Here is a 14566-nt window from a genome sequence, read left to right on the forward strand (position 1 = left end):
GGCCTGTCAAGACAAGAGCAGGCTCTGGCGTCAAGTGGACTCAGCTTCAATCTCTGACTCTACCAATTATTAGTTAGGAGACCTTGGATACGTTATTTAATATCGCAAAGCCTCAATTTCCTCTTTGGTAAACAGAGAACATCACAGAGCTCTTAAATGCTAGCTAATAATAATATGTTACTGTGAAAATGATATCTGTTCATTCTGTTCTGGAGCCCCAGGGCCAAACTACCAGGGCCACAGACTGGCTGACTCTGGATCAAGAGAAAGTAGCTGTATGCTTGCTGACCTGCCCAAGGAGGTGTGAAGGCAGACAGGAGACCTGCAGGTGAGGCTGAATCTGCACATGCCTGAACTTCTCCAAAAGTTACAGCCACAATGGCAGCAGAAATGCAAGTGTTGCTGGTATCAGAACTCTCATTCTCATGCATCCAAGGAAGCTTTCATCAAAACTACTAGGGCTAGCTGGGTGTAGTAGAGTGGGCCAATCTTCCCAGCTATAGAGGAAGCCAGGATCAGGAGGATCAAGATTCCAAGTCAGCCTGGGTCCACATCAACCTTCCTTTGAGATCCCATCTCAACAGAAAAAGCAGGGTGAGGTGTTCTATGCCTGCTACCATAGCTGTGTAGGAAATGTAAATAGAAGGATCATGGTCTGGGCTGGCCCCCAAAGAAAGTCAGATCCCTATCTCCAAAATAACCAGAACAAAAAGGACTAGAAGCATGGCTCAAGCAGTGGAGCAATGGCTTAACAAATATGAAGACCTGCGTTCAAACCTCAGTACCACCAAAACCAATAGCCTATGATCTAATTTTAAGTACGTACTGAGTTTTCATACTGAATGCATTCTTCCAAAACAATGACTCTCAAGTGAAGATTCAAATATGTGGGGCTCTATCACAGTCTACACAAGAAACTCTGAGCATGAGGCCACACACGTTAACAAACCTACCAGGCTAGAGAATTTCTTCAAAACAGTACCCCCCTACACAAACCCATCCCACTGAGTTCCATGTGTATATCCTATAATAATAACATGCCAATACCAGGAGAATTAGGCAGGCAAAGGGTCTGGCTTTGTGGACAAATAAGTAGTAGACAAAGCATTTAGAAAGATCCCATCAAGGACAGACAAGACAAGAGGGAAGGCTACATGTGCCACTGGCCAAAACTCACCAAGCCAAGCAGCTGTCAGATTTCCTGGGCTTTCTGAGAAGCTTCATCGGTGATAAGAACAAGCTGGCCTATTGCACTACTTGGCCAACAATGGGAAATGGGTTTGTTTCACCACTTATCTTTATGAACCCAGATATAAGAGGGGGAGAGGAGAAAATGCAAACAGAACACGAGGTGAGGCAATTGCCAGTCATCACTTATACAACAGGAAACATTTCAACTTTGTTGCCCAAGTATTTGAAGCAAGGTGTCCCCTTATTAACAGTGCCTGAAGATAGGGCACCAGGGCTTTGGCCACACCTGGCCTGAGGGATAGGAAGTCTGGTCAAGAGGCATCTGCTCTTGCCTCCATCCCTAGGGCTTCAGAAGGATGCCAAAATGCCCCATGCCTGCTTCTAGACCCCTTCCCAAGGCCTGTGGGGCACCTGTCTTTCAGTCATCCAAGACACACTCCTTGTCTGAAAGGAGTTGGGTGGTCACAGCTTGGACATGTAAACCATGGAGAGAATGGAGTGAGTAGCTGGCTGGGGGCTTGTGTTTCTCTCTTGCCCAAGGACCCAAAAATATTAAGGCAAGTTTGGCCCCCAGTTTGTGCTTATTTGTGGGAAAGCCTGGGCTGAGACATTGCCCAACGTTACTTAACAGACCTGAAATGCTTCCAAGGCAGGTCAGGGCCAGCTCTGGATGAGAAAGCACTCCCAGGATCCCACATGGGGTCAGGATGTTAGGTCATGGCTGCAAAGGAGTGGCAGGCCTTTGAGTGTAGTCAGGTCAAAAGAAAAGAGTAACTCTAAACTGGATCTCCCAAAACCTGTAGTTTAATGGCTTAAAAGGGCCTTGAGATCCTGTGAAATCTCATTATACTGGTTCCTTTTCTGTGCAGTTGTTAGTAACTTGCTCAGAGACACAGAGAACAACTTTCTAACAGTCAACACTGGAGTGAGGGCATTGTGGCCTTGCTCTTAGGAAAGAGAAATAACAAATCACATCTTCTGGGATGGGCTGGGTGTGGCACTGTAGACCGCAGGGTACCTGAGGACAGAATTTGGTAGCTTCCCTTTAGTCTGGGGACAACAGGAAGTGGTCCTGATGGCATCTTAGGAGCTACCCACTGCAGCATCTCTGATAGGATAGCCCAGTGTGGCTGACTACTCAGTTCTGGGGCTTCCTTGTACACTGCCAGAAACAGGGCAGCAGAATCCCAGATTCGTACTTCACCTAGACTTCCTTGGCAACATCTGCCACTTCTTCATTGCTCTATACCCCAGTGTCCTCTTCTGTCAAAGACTGAACACTCACACTGCATAATGACCTCACCGGTTTATACTATGATCAAAGAAGATGCTGTGCAATGTGAGGAGCCCACAGAGAACAGATGCTTAGAAAAGCAGAAGAAACTCCACTGTGTTGTCAAAACCATGTCTTCTTTAATCCTAGATCCTAGCCATGAGGTACATGAAGGAAGCATAAAGGAAGAAATATTTATGACCCCTGAGCCAGGCACACTGATAAGGGTTCTCTGTGGTCCTCTCCCACAAGTCCAACGGCAGGTCCCATCTTTGCTCTGCCATGCTGATGCCTCCCACTTTACTACAGGCCTCCCAGCAGGGCTTGCCCTTTTCGCTCTTATGTCCAGGCCAGCAAGAATTACCTTGTTTGAGTATCATTTTGATTATATTGGTCCCCTTCTCCATACTATAAAATGTCTCTTGAATTAGAACCCCTTTTAAACCTTTCAACAACTGATCCCAAACACTTACCATTCTCATCTGCTGGTCTATTTTGTGCTTACCACTCTGCCAAGCAAAAATTACTTTGTAAATGAATTCCATTATACACTCTGCTTATTCACCTTGTTAAGCCAGCATAAGAGCTTTGACTGTTCACTGTTTCTGCTGTCTCTTTCTACAGGAATGCTTCATTTATCGGACTTCCTTGGAAATAAGCTGATCTACAAAACTGATCTACATAAGTTAATTCCCCCTTCTACCAGAAGCTTAACCCTTTCCTAGGTCTTAAATTCTTTTTGGAGTACGTCATGACATAATCAAATGAAAGCATTTCCTTATTTTAACCATTTTCATTTCTGAAATACATTATACTTCCTAGTCTCAGTAAGCAGAACATAATGAATATCAATTAATCCTTTCCTGATGTGCAGGTCATATTTAATGACTAACAGCAATCACACTGTTACATCAATGCAGATGTAAGTGGTCCAGGGGCTGAAGCTGAGCCTTCTTTCACATCCTTTCTCTCTCACTCCCTCCTTGGCACAAGCGTGAAATCTGCTTTCCACTTGAAGTCTTTGATCTCATACTGGTGTGGGTATTGGTGAAAGGATGTAATTCTCTAGAACCGGGGAGTGGAAGCCTGCTGCCTATCTGTACAATTTCAAGAATTCACATTCTTGTTTTTCTCAGAACTCCATGAATTCTCTATTGAAGAAAAAAATAAGTAGACAACACCACACACACACACACACACACACACACACACACACACACACCCCTACCTCTTCCATAATGAGCAATAAGCCAGTGTTTTCTAGATCTCATGTGATTTTTAAGAGGCCTGCAGGCACAAGCACTCTTAAAATGTACTTCTTGGATGCTAAGAAGCTGGAAGTTCTGCATGATACATAATGGATCACTTTTATTATGATAAAGCCTAGGAAAAGTCACTTTATATTTGAGTAACAATTCATAACTTGAATCAATAAGGAAATATTGGTGTGGGGAAAAATGATAAATACCCACAAGCAAACTATTTTCATCAATATGCCATCCGTAATTATATGGACTGGACAAGCTTTTCCATCCAACACTGGATAGCTCCCTGGCAGTCTTTCACTGCCAGTGGACAGTCACCTAGGGGTTACAGAGGGAAAAGCTCCTTGCCCACTCATACACTAGACTGCATTCTTTTTGTGACATTTTTATATATGTCAACAGTATTAGCACATGCAGAAGAATCAATCAATCTTAATTCTGCTTAAACGTGATAGTATTCAATTAATCAAAACCTACCAGAGCAAAAGTAGTTAGAACGGTTCAAACAGAACACCATCAAAATCACTACAAACTTGTTCAATGCTTAGTTCAGAAATACGTGACTATAAAACTACAAAACTATTTGGTTAGTCGGGCATGGTGGCTCAGGCCTGTAATCCTAGCTACTCAGGGGCTGAAATCTGAGGATCAAGGTTCAAAGCCAGCCCGGGGAACAAAAGGACCTGAGACTTTTATCTCCAATTAACCTCTAGAAAAACTGGAAGTGGGGTTTGGCTCGAGGGTAGGGAGGTAGCCTTGAGCTGAAGAGCTCAGGGACAGCACCCAGGTCCAGGGGTAGGGCAGTAGTAGCCTTGAGCTGAAGATCTCAGGCACAAGCCCCATCACCCACAAAACAAAAACAAAAAACTGTTCGCTAGTTTTAAAGTTTTTTTGGAAGCTATTTTCCTAGCTTGCTTCTTAACAGCAAAATCATCATGAAATATACCAGTACCAATCTGGTTGTCCTTTACATGCTTGGCCTTTTTCATTGGCTTTAGACCAAAGAGAAGAAGCGATACTCTCTTTGTAAGCCTGTCATTCTCCCAAACACATAACTCACTGACTTAGAAGACCTGGTTAAACAAGTACAGCTTTTGCTGACTCAGAATCTCTGAAGAATCTGACAAAGTGTTTTTTCTAAACCTGGATGGACTCATATTACATTGAATTATCAAGATTCCTCATTCAAGTGCAAGTCAAGTCTCTTCTACTTGATGTCTTCTGCACTGTTTGTCAGCTCTGCAGGGGGTGATTAAGAAAGACTCTGAAGAGTTAGAAGTATAGGGTAGTACTGCCCTCTGTGAGAATGAGGACAAGTCTAAGAGAAATGAAGGCTCAGGCCCAAATGAGTGCAAGCTAAATGAGTCACCAATGCAGGACTGTATAAAGGAACTTACTACTAAGATGTATTGAAAAGGAAAGCCAATCCAACAACTACTTATGAAGTGCCTACTAAGTTAAAGAATCTACACAGCCAGTAAGGGGGATACAAACATGAATAAGACACCGTTCTTGCCCTTTGAGAATTCCCAAGAATTTAGGAACGCTAAAGTTGTTTTTCTTGTATCCACCATAATAATGAGAACATTATTAAAGAACTGTATTCCAATTTGATCACCATCAATTTATTTTTAGATTAGGAGAAATTAGAAAGTGTTCACAAGAAATAATTTTTAATAGACCTAGTAATGATTTTCAAGAATACAAAAGGTTCTAGAGAAAGGAATAACAGAAAACAAGTGAATGGCAGCAAGTGAGATTTCTACTTGACAATCACATTAACAGAATAAAGGAACTGGTCACCGAGGGAGTTCCTGGTGCCCTTTTCTGGAAAAAAGAATTTAACAAACTGAAGATTTCAAGTCTAGCACATTAACCTTCCTGCAGGTAGAGGGTAACACCATCTCTTTGGATGTCTAGGTTTCTATGTTCTTCCGGTAAGTGCAGAACCAGACTTTTCTCCATCCACAGCTTCCAGAATGATCTGCTTCTGGAAAGTAGCACTGAATGCTGATACATAACCACTCCACCTATGTCTCACCAATAAGTACCACCACACAACTCCTGGAATGCAAGAGGTCAGATGGGCAGCAAGATCAGGAATCAGTTCTCCAGCAGTCACACAAGGACATAAAAGCCCATTCGCAACAGAGCCTGTAACTCTAAATGCAAAAAACACCCCAGCAGCTTGCGCAAATGAGAAATATATTTGCATTGACAAAGATATAATTTTAAGTAAGGAAAGAGGAAGACAGAAACTCCTGCAAATGAGAGACGGTAATGTCCATGAAATTTCTAAGGAAATCCATAATGGGTTATTTTTGACACTCAGAAGTACTTTAAAAAATTTTTTCAAATGAAGAAAACATTTCAAGAGAATTGAGTTCTTCCTTGACACCTGAAGAAAGAATAAGCATGTATGAACCGTTGCATTTGGGGTCAGAGCCATCCTCCAGGAGACCAAGTTTCAATATCTTGACTTTCACTTCCCATACCACTGAAGTCAGAGACAGAAATAAAAGTCTTTTATCATTTCTCCAAATCTAGAATCTGGCCTGGGGCCTAGCACGGGGCAGATGCTATGTAAACAGCCCCTCAATAAATGCACTAAGATGGGCCCCAGCCGCAGAGTTGGGGGCACAGGGAATACGAACAGGTAGAAAGTGCATGGCACAAAGCACTGTCTAAATCATAATTATCATCATCAGCTCTAAGAACTGAAGTTCTTCTTTTAGAGGAAAACTACAGCTCTTTGGGGTTTTTAATTTCCTGGCTTGTTCTTTCTTCAACAGGGATATTGCTTTGTGCTTGGAACTACGGCAAGTGCAAACCTTTCAAGTTCATACACTGTGTATCAGTGATTATTCAAAGTCTGCTGGGATTTTTCTCAATCTTGTCTTTAATACCAACTCCAAGAGCCTCAAATTGTCATCACAAGATGCCCAGAAAACACTGACAAATTATGTGTTCAGAGAACAATAAAAACACTCACATATCCTACCATCTTGATCCATGCAAACCTCAAAGGTGGATCCCGCAAACTGGTGGTCTACTAGAGGAAGGAAGAGAGAGACAAAGGAACATAAAACAGAATATAAAGGGCATGAACAGCTGGAACTTGCATAAAGCATCTGATTTTCCTTGGTGATTCTATCTCCCTGTATCTAGTGCATGGGGAGGCAGGCCCTGGCTGGAGGCTAGATAGGAGCCTCCCAGCTGAGGAGACCTTGTGGAGCAACCAGGAGGAGTGGGGATTCTTGTCCAGCCCACAGTCTTATTTAGAAATGGATCCCAGCTAAAAGCAAAGGTTTCCTTCCATTCTAGGGATACTTTCCCAGGTACACAGCTGCATGCCCTGAAACTCTTGTTTCGGTATCTGTTTGCACATTTTTCAAGTAGCACAAAAAGTGTTGCTACAGAAGAGAAAGTCTCTACCTGAGATGCTAGATGGGAATAAAGACTCTGGAAAGGTCACAGAGGGGGGAAAAAAAGCTTCTTTCTTCTGTGGCCATAGGGGGTTTATTGTTACGGGTGCCCAAACTAGAGAAAAAAATAGCAGGAGATTAATCATTGAAATGTTGCTATTATTGGTTTTCTAAACTATTTGTGGGTTATGCTTTGCCTGAGGTGGTCCTGTGTGTAAGCAGTTCAGAAGACACATGGTTTAACACATACTGAAAAAATGCCCACTACAGCCAGCGACATTACTAAATATACTAATATCTAATGGTGTCTTGCACAATCCATAAAGCTACGAAGAGGTCTGAGAAGTTAAGTAATAAACCCAAAGTCATATGACTAGATTCAGACTCCACTTTCTGAGTCTGGGGTCATATCACTCTGCCCAGAATCAAGGATTAAATTAACAAATTCTGACTCACTATTCTAATGTGATGAGTAGGAAAACAATCATCTCTACTTACTCATTTAAAAACATAAAATATAAACATGAGAAGATATTTTAAAAACATGTGTCATCAAATTCTTCCAAGAGAAGATGATTCAGAATCTCATTTCTTGGTAGAGAGGAATCTTCAGGCCCATCTGATGATGACTTCATATGACAGTTTTTGAAATATCGAAGTAAAGTATTCCTTGATATAAGCCAACACTGATCAACATGTCACATCTCAGGTAAAATAGGACACAATTAAGTTGGAATTTAGGTTCTTCTAATTCTGAACCTATGGCTATATAAGACCTCTGTGGCCAGCCTTTGTACTACATATTGAAAAGGTAGTGCTAAGTAAGTTGATGGAGTAAATACACTCATAAGGCACCTTCTAAAGAAAATAAGCCTTTTAAAAAAGAAGTATAACTTGATCAGTACCCAGTCACTAAAAAACAAATACACTATTTATAAACCTACCCTTAAAGCAAGCCCTGAAAGACTGATCATACACTCCATCGCCCATTAATTCACCTTATCAAATATGCCTTGCTTCAAAAGCAGAGTTCCTGTCTAAATCTCTGGCCATTCAGAATGCCTGCCTAATGCATTCCAGGCTTCACGCAGTACTCCAACCTGACACAGTTACACGCCATTTGAGTAATTTCAGCCAAAAGGCCCGGAATGCCTCATTTAAACGTCTCCTGAGATGAAGTATCCTCAATTTTTAGGAGTACAAAACCCATTTGAAATCCCTCTTCTTGGAGAATTCCACAAGAAAATATCTATGCATTTAACACACACAATTCCAGTGCTCTGATTGGGATAAGGACAAATCAGGTTCACTGACTCCAAAGGGTGTCGCCAAGGAGGTAAAAAGGAGGTCACTGGAGTCTTGGAAGCTGTCACACCGGGAGTGGTGAGTGAATGTAGGTCCTTGCAGGATAATCCTTGCCTCTGGAGGTCACCTGTGTGTTAGATAGCATGCCTGACTCTCTCTCATGAAGATCAAGTCGGAGGATTGGGCTGAGTGCTGCTAGGCTGGTGGAGGAGAGGTGTGGAGGAGGATTAGGAAAGAAGACCCACAGAAAGGCTCCCATAAAAATAAAAGACTGCAGGAATAACAATAAGAGCTCACAGATAAGATTGAGGAAATCCCAGAGCTGGAAGGAGTAAACAAGCAGGTGAGCCAGGAAAAGAGAAGGTTGGCAAATAAAATCTGTGAGCTGAGACCTTTGATAGCCATGATTATTCGTAAGCCACATTATCTTAACACACCTAGAGCTCTACCTGGTGAAACACATTAACAAAAACAAAACAATGTAATAAGAATAGGAGTGTCAAGCCTTAGCCACAAAGGGATGGCCTGCATTCCATCTGCATTTAGCATAAAGCAAACAGGAGAAAGGTGCAGGTCCCAAGGTGGCTTTGTGCAACCTTAACAAAATATGCCGTGACCCATGTATTCAGCCCCCTTTAATGGGGAAAGCCAACTTACTATACTTGTGAATTCTAAACCAAGTTCCTTCTCTAATGCTCCCTGAGTGTCCAGCAGAGGGAGTCTCAAGGAGGTACTTAATAAAGAGAAAACTGTTTCATTTTAACACTCTAGACAGTGGGCGCTTTGACTGCAGCCCCCTCCCCTAGATACAGATAACAATGAATGCCCGATAGGGAGCATGTCCACATATCCACCGGCAAGCTCAATTCAGCCTGGTAGGGAGATCAGAATTTTTTTTTTGTTTGGTGGCACTGTTAAATGGCCCTTGTGTTCTTCAAACTCAAAGAGGAAAGCCCCTGGAATAACATCTCTCTGTTGCCTTCTAAACAGCTCCTTTGTTTCTAAGAGAGTCTGAAAAAAAAATATTTACAGTCGATAGGTTATTTACAGCCTCGTTATCCAAGGCCTAACCGGTAACTTTATTCCATCCAGAAATCTAATTCATTTGGAGCACTGGAACTAATAACAGATTTTCTTTTCAGATAAGTTTTTTTTCTTTCTTTCTTTAAAATCAGCCTTCCTAACAGAGATAAAACTATTACTGTAATCTCTCTCACTGGCCACAACTGTTCCCCAGGTTTATAGGATTACAGCCTGCTGTTGCCCCTCCTAGGGGATCCGTGAAAACCCTCTCTCCTCTCATTTGTGATTTCATCCACCGAAGATCTGGATAAAACCGAAAGAAAGCCAGCTTGGACCCACGCTAAAAGTATGTAAAGGCTGCTATTTCAATGATTTCATGCGGGAAACATGTTCACGATCAGATGACTGAAAATAAATCGGACACACTGTGGTCCCAAAACCCTTCGTACGACAACATCAGCACACAAAACCACATCGAAGAGTAAAAAAAAAACAAAACTTCAGTTGATTCGGGTTTGATTTCTGGCTGGAGGCTGACGGAACGGGCTGAAGAGAAACGAAAGAGTGTGTGTGTGTGTGTGTGTGTGTGCTTCTGTCTTACCTTCTTTTTTCTTTCTTCCTGAAGACAGTCCACACCGTAAAAAAGGGAAAAAAAAGGGGGGGAGACCCCCGGCCAGATGAAGGTGCATACACAGTACTGTCTCAGCCACCAACCCTCTCCAACCCGCCCCCACCTGAGAGCCCAAACTACAGCTCCCTCTCCACCCGCGAATGCGGGGAGATTTTCGCCTATTTCATTGTTCTGCCTGGGTCTGAAATGGACTTTTCATCTCCTCCACCACCACCACCACCACCACCACCCCCCTCGCCGCCTGGCCCCCACACGATCCGAGTCCACAGCCCCCACCCCTCCCCAAATCCGAGGCTGGGAAGGAATAAAGGAGTGCGTGTGGAGTGTGGGAGTGGAGAGGACCGGGAAAGGGGAGCGGAGAGAGGGCCGAGAAGTAGAAAGGAGACAATCCTAGAGGTAAAGGGGGGTGAGGGAGGGGAGGGGGGCTGAGCCGCATCACCTTCCCGGATCACAAATACGGAACGCGCCCCGCCGGCCGCCGGGCACGGTCCCCCCTCCTCCCCGGGCAGAAGCCCACCCGGCACACACCCCCCTCCGCACCCCCCACCTTTCTCCGCCCGGCTGACTGCGGGATCCGGTCCCGTCGCGGGCGCGGGGCGGGGGCGCGGGGCGGGGGCGCGGGGAGGGTCCGGAGCCCGCGCGGCCCGGGAGGGAGGGACGGGGCCGCCGGCGAGGGGCGCGGGCAGAACAAAGCTGCGGGGGCCGCGGGGGCCGCGGCGGGCGGGCGGGCGAGCCGGGTCGCGGGGCCCGCGCCCCTTACCTTCGTACACGGGGGCCATCGGAGCCGGGGTGTCCGCGATTCATGGCCACGGAGCCGGGAGAGCGGCGCGCGAGCTCGGCCCCCTCAGCCTCAGTCGGAATCTGCCATCTTGAGCCTGTGTCTCCGCTCCCGGCGCCGCCGCGGCCGCCAGCGCCCGCATCACCGCCTCACTTGGCCGGCGCCGGGGGAGGGGGGCCGGGCGCGCCGCTGCCGCCGCCGCCGCCGCGGCCCGGGCCCTGCGCGGGGGGCTCGGCCGGGCGGGCGGGCGGACCGACGGGCGGACGGGCGGGCGGACAGAGCGCCGAGGCCGAGGGCCGGGCGGCCGCGGCCCCCGAGCGGGTCCGCGAGGGCGGGAGCCGGGGCGGGCAGCGGCGGCCAGGGCCCGGCCGGAGCTCAGCTCAGCATGGCTGTGTGTGTGTGTGTGTGTGTGTGTGTGTGTGTGTGTGTGTGTGTGGAGGGGGGGCTCCGGCAAAAGTTGCACGGGCGGCGGGGGAGGGGCGGCGGGGAGGGGGAGGCGGGGCGGGCGGAGGCGGGGCGGCGCGGCCCGGCTCGAGCGAGCGAGAGAGCGAGCGAGCCGGGAAGAGCCACAGGGAGTCCGCGCGCAATCGAGCGCCGATGGCACGGATGCGAGGCGGGGAAGGCCGAGCGGAGGGCAGAGCCGGGCGGCGCGGCCGGACGAGGGCGGGGAGAGGGCAGCCGGAGGGAGCCGAGCTGCCGTCCAGGCCGGGCTGGGCGAGCCCACGCTCCACTGCGCCGCGCAGCACCGACAGCCGGTCCGCAGAGAGGGGCCGCCAGAACTTCGGGGGTGTGTGCGCGCGAGTGTGCATGAATGTGCATATGTGTGCGCGCGGGTGTGCATGAGTGTGCATATGTGTGCGCGCGAGTGTGCACGAATGTGCATATGTGTGCGCGCGAGTGTGCACGAGTGTGCATATGTGCGCGCGAGTGTGCATGAGTGTGCATATGTGTGCGCGCGAGTGTGCATGCGTGTGCATATGTGTGCGCGCGTGTGCCGGGGCGAGGGGGACGAGGGGCCCCGCTGGAGACCCCGCTGGCAGTGCCTGGTCGGCTTTGCGGGCTTGCAGACCAGACAGGGATGAATGGAGAAGTGAGCGCGCCTCCGTCCAAAGAAAAGTGGGCGTCGGGGGATCCGGGCCAGGTCAACGTGCAGCCGCCTGCGGAGCCCCCGCGTGGATCTCCGGACCGCCCCCCGGCCCCAGCCTGGCTCCCGCTGCGCACTGCCTCTGTCCACCCGCGTCTACGCTGTGGGGCGAGTTTCCCATCACCTGGGTGCCCGGCTCCCGCGCTTCTGGTCCCCAGGTCTTGCATTTCTCTCAGATCTGAGCTGGAACTAAACGTTCTCCAAACTCTCCCGGGGTGCTTCTCCTGCTCCCGCCGGGGAGCTTGGAGAAGATGCCCCTGCATCCCTGCTTCCGACTTAAGTAAGGCTCCTCGAGTCTTAGGCAGTGTGTTTTCACCTATGGGCTGTGACACGGAAAAGGAGCATAAAATAAATTTAGACGATAACAGCTAGCTTTTTAAAAAGAATGAAACAATCCAAATGAAAACTGTGAGAGCACGTAGCCCTCAGAAAAAGACTATTGTTTCATAAACCTTTCGTTTCACTTTCATATATTGGACTGGTGTACTGGCGGTCGATAAGAATTGCATTTCCTTCTCTGGGCCATAGGTCAAAAAAGTTTAAACGCTAGCAAAATGATCGCTTAACGCTATAACGTTCTTAAACTCATTTTCTTACTACCTCTTACCCTTCCTTCCAGGAAATGGGGGAGGACAGGAGGGGGAAGAAGTCCTTGATCTCAATTTTGAGGGGTAGTATTAGTGGTTCCGCATTCATCCTTCTCCTTTCATCTCAGGATGGTTTTGGACGCTGATCTTCCTTGCTCAATGGTCGTTGCTGCCCTCCCTAGTGTTAGTCTAAAGGTGTTCACATTTACAGACTCCTAGTCTACTTCCAAAAGGAACCTCGGGTCAGGTCGTCTGGGCCAGCCACTCCCTTTTAGAGTTGAAGAAATAAGGCTCCAGTCACAGTATGGCGCCTTATGATTAAGTGTCTTGGCTCCCATGCTTCTGTCCTTTGCTTCATACTATCCCTTCCTCCCCTTCTTTCCTTTCTCTCTTCCATCCTTTCAGTGTGTGTGTGTGTGTGTGTGTGTGTGTGTGTGTGTGTGTGTGTGTGTGTCTTGTGCCAGGACTGGGGCTTGAACTCAGAGCTCAAATGCTGTCTCTTAGGTTTTTCGCTCAAGACTAGTACTCTACTACTTGAGCCACAGCTCCACTTCTGGCTTTTTGATGGTTAGTTGGAGATAAGAGTCAGGGACTTTTTCCTGCCCAATCTGGCTTCAAACCTTGACCCTCAGATCTCAGCCTCCTTGACAAGTAGGATTATAGGCATAAACCACCAGCACCCAGCCTCCCTGCAATTCTTTTTTTTTTTTTTTGCCAGTCCTGGGCTTGAGCTCAGGGCCTGAGCACTGTCCTTGGACTTTCTCAAGGCTAGAGCTCTACCACTTGAGCCTCAGCACCACTTCCAGCTTTTTCTATATATGTGGTACCAAGGAATTGAACCCAGGTCTTCGTGCATGCTAGGCAAGCACTTTAACCACTAGGCCAAACTCCCAGCTCACTAGGCCAAATTCCCAGCTCTCCCTGCAATTCTTAAGTGGCCTTCCAAACTTTGATCTTAGCCAGTTACTCCTAGTTGTTGCCCTCTTCATAGTGCAAGCATCTGACCATGCTGTGCCCCTGCCCACCATTCTGTAAGGCCTTAATCTCTGCAGGTAGGACAGACAGGCTGCATTGCCTAACACGTTGGCTTTTAATCAAGGCAGGCAGGTCCTGACTAGGACATAAGTTCAGCAAATCATCACCTCTCCAGCCAGACTGGTTTCTTTGTCTCCAGCCTTGCCCCTCTGTGCCTTTGCCCAAATGGTCATTTTTCCTCAAGGGTCTGTTTTCCATCTTCTCCTTTTTACCAGTTTCTGCCTGGGCCTGGTTCATTTTCTTCATAAACAGTCTCAGCATAGGAGTAAGACAGACCTCAGATCAAGTCCCAGTGCTTCTACTTAGTAGCTATGTAAACTTGGCCAAATTGTTTAACTTCTCTGAGCCTGTATTTCTACATAGGATAATAATGGGAAACATAATAGTAACACAATTTCCCCCACACACACCTGTAAACCGTACATTATGCGGTACACAAAATTGCTCATGATTTCATTGCCTCTCTCTAGTGCTAGCCGGAAGAGTAGATACAGAAATGGCATTGTGCATCTACTGTGGCTACTGAAAACATGGAATACAGCTAGCATAACTGAAGAACTACATCATCTGTTTGTTTTTTGAGACAAGCTCTTGCTGTGGAGCCCAGGCTGGCCTTTAACTTGAGCTCCTCTTGTCTCAGCCTCCCAAGTGCTGAAATTACAAGTGTGCACCACCACACCTGGATCCTAAGTTTTAATAGTCTCCTATGAGTAGTGTCTACCATATTAGACAGTGAATCTTTAGCTTGTAAGCTCAGTGAGGGCAGAAGCCACATGTACCTTGCTTGGCATTGTATCCCCAGCAACTGCACATGGTCTGACACTTGTTAGACACCATATAGGTATTTATTACATGAATGACAACTATTTATTGTATACTCACTTATGTCCAGGACAACACTAAGAACTT

The 14566-nt window shown here is 47.0% G+C and overlaps 2 protein-coding genes across 6 annotated transcripts in view; one reads left to right on the forward strand and one right to left on the reverse strand.

Annotated features, from left to right (window-relative positions):
• Hipk2 (homeodomain interacting protein kinase 2) overlaps nt 1-11307 on the reverse strand; it is a 177655-nt gene extending 166348 nt beyond the window's left edge. For 2 of the 4 annotated variants that reach the window (XM_090333402.1, XM_090333399.1), the window contains exon 1: nt 10874-11307. In XM_090333402.1, coding sequence (XP_090189528.1) covers nt 10874-10892 — 19 coding nt within the window. In that variant the 5' untranslated portion in view covers nt 10893-11307. Of the gene's footprint in view, nt 1-10083; nt 10097-10660; nt 10682-10873 lie in introns of those variants that run through there. The other 2 variants (XM_090333401.1, XM_090333400.1) reach the window with 2 other exon arrangements.
• The window catches only part of Tbxas1 (thromboxane A synthase 1), a 179527-nt gene continuing 175416 nt past the window's right edge, over nt 10456-14566 (forward strand). For both annotated transcript variants that reach the window (XM_090333403.1, XM_090333404.1), the window contains exon 1: nt 10456-10509. The gene's annotated coding sequence lies outside the window, so the exon portion shown is untranslated. The remainder of the gene's footprint in view (nt 10510-14566) is intronic.

The sequence above is a fragment of the Megascapheus bottae genome, chromosome 5, assembly GCF_031878675.1.
Source record: "Megascapheus bottae isolate mThoBot1 chromosome 5, mThoBot2.hap1, whole genome shotgun sequence".
Taxonomy (NCBI): Eukaryota; Metazoa; Chordata; class Mammalia; order Rodentia; family Geomyidae; genus Megascapheus; species Megascapheus bottae.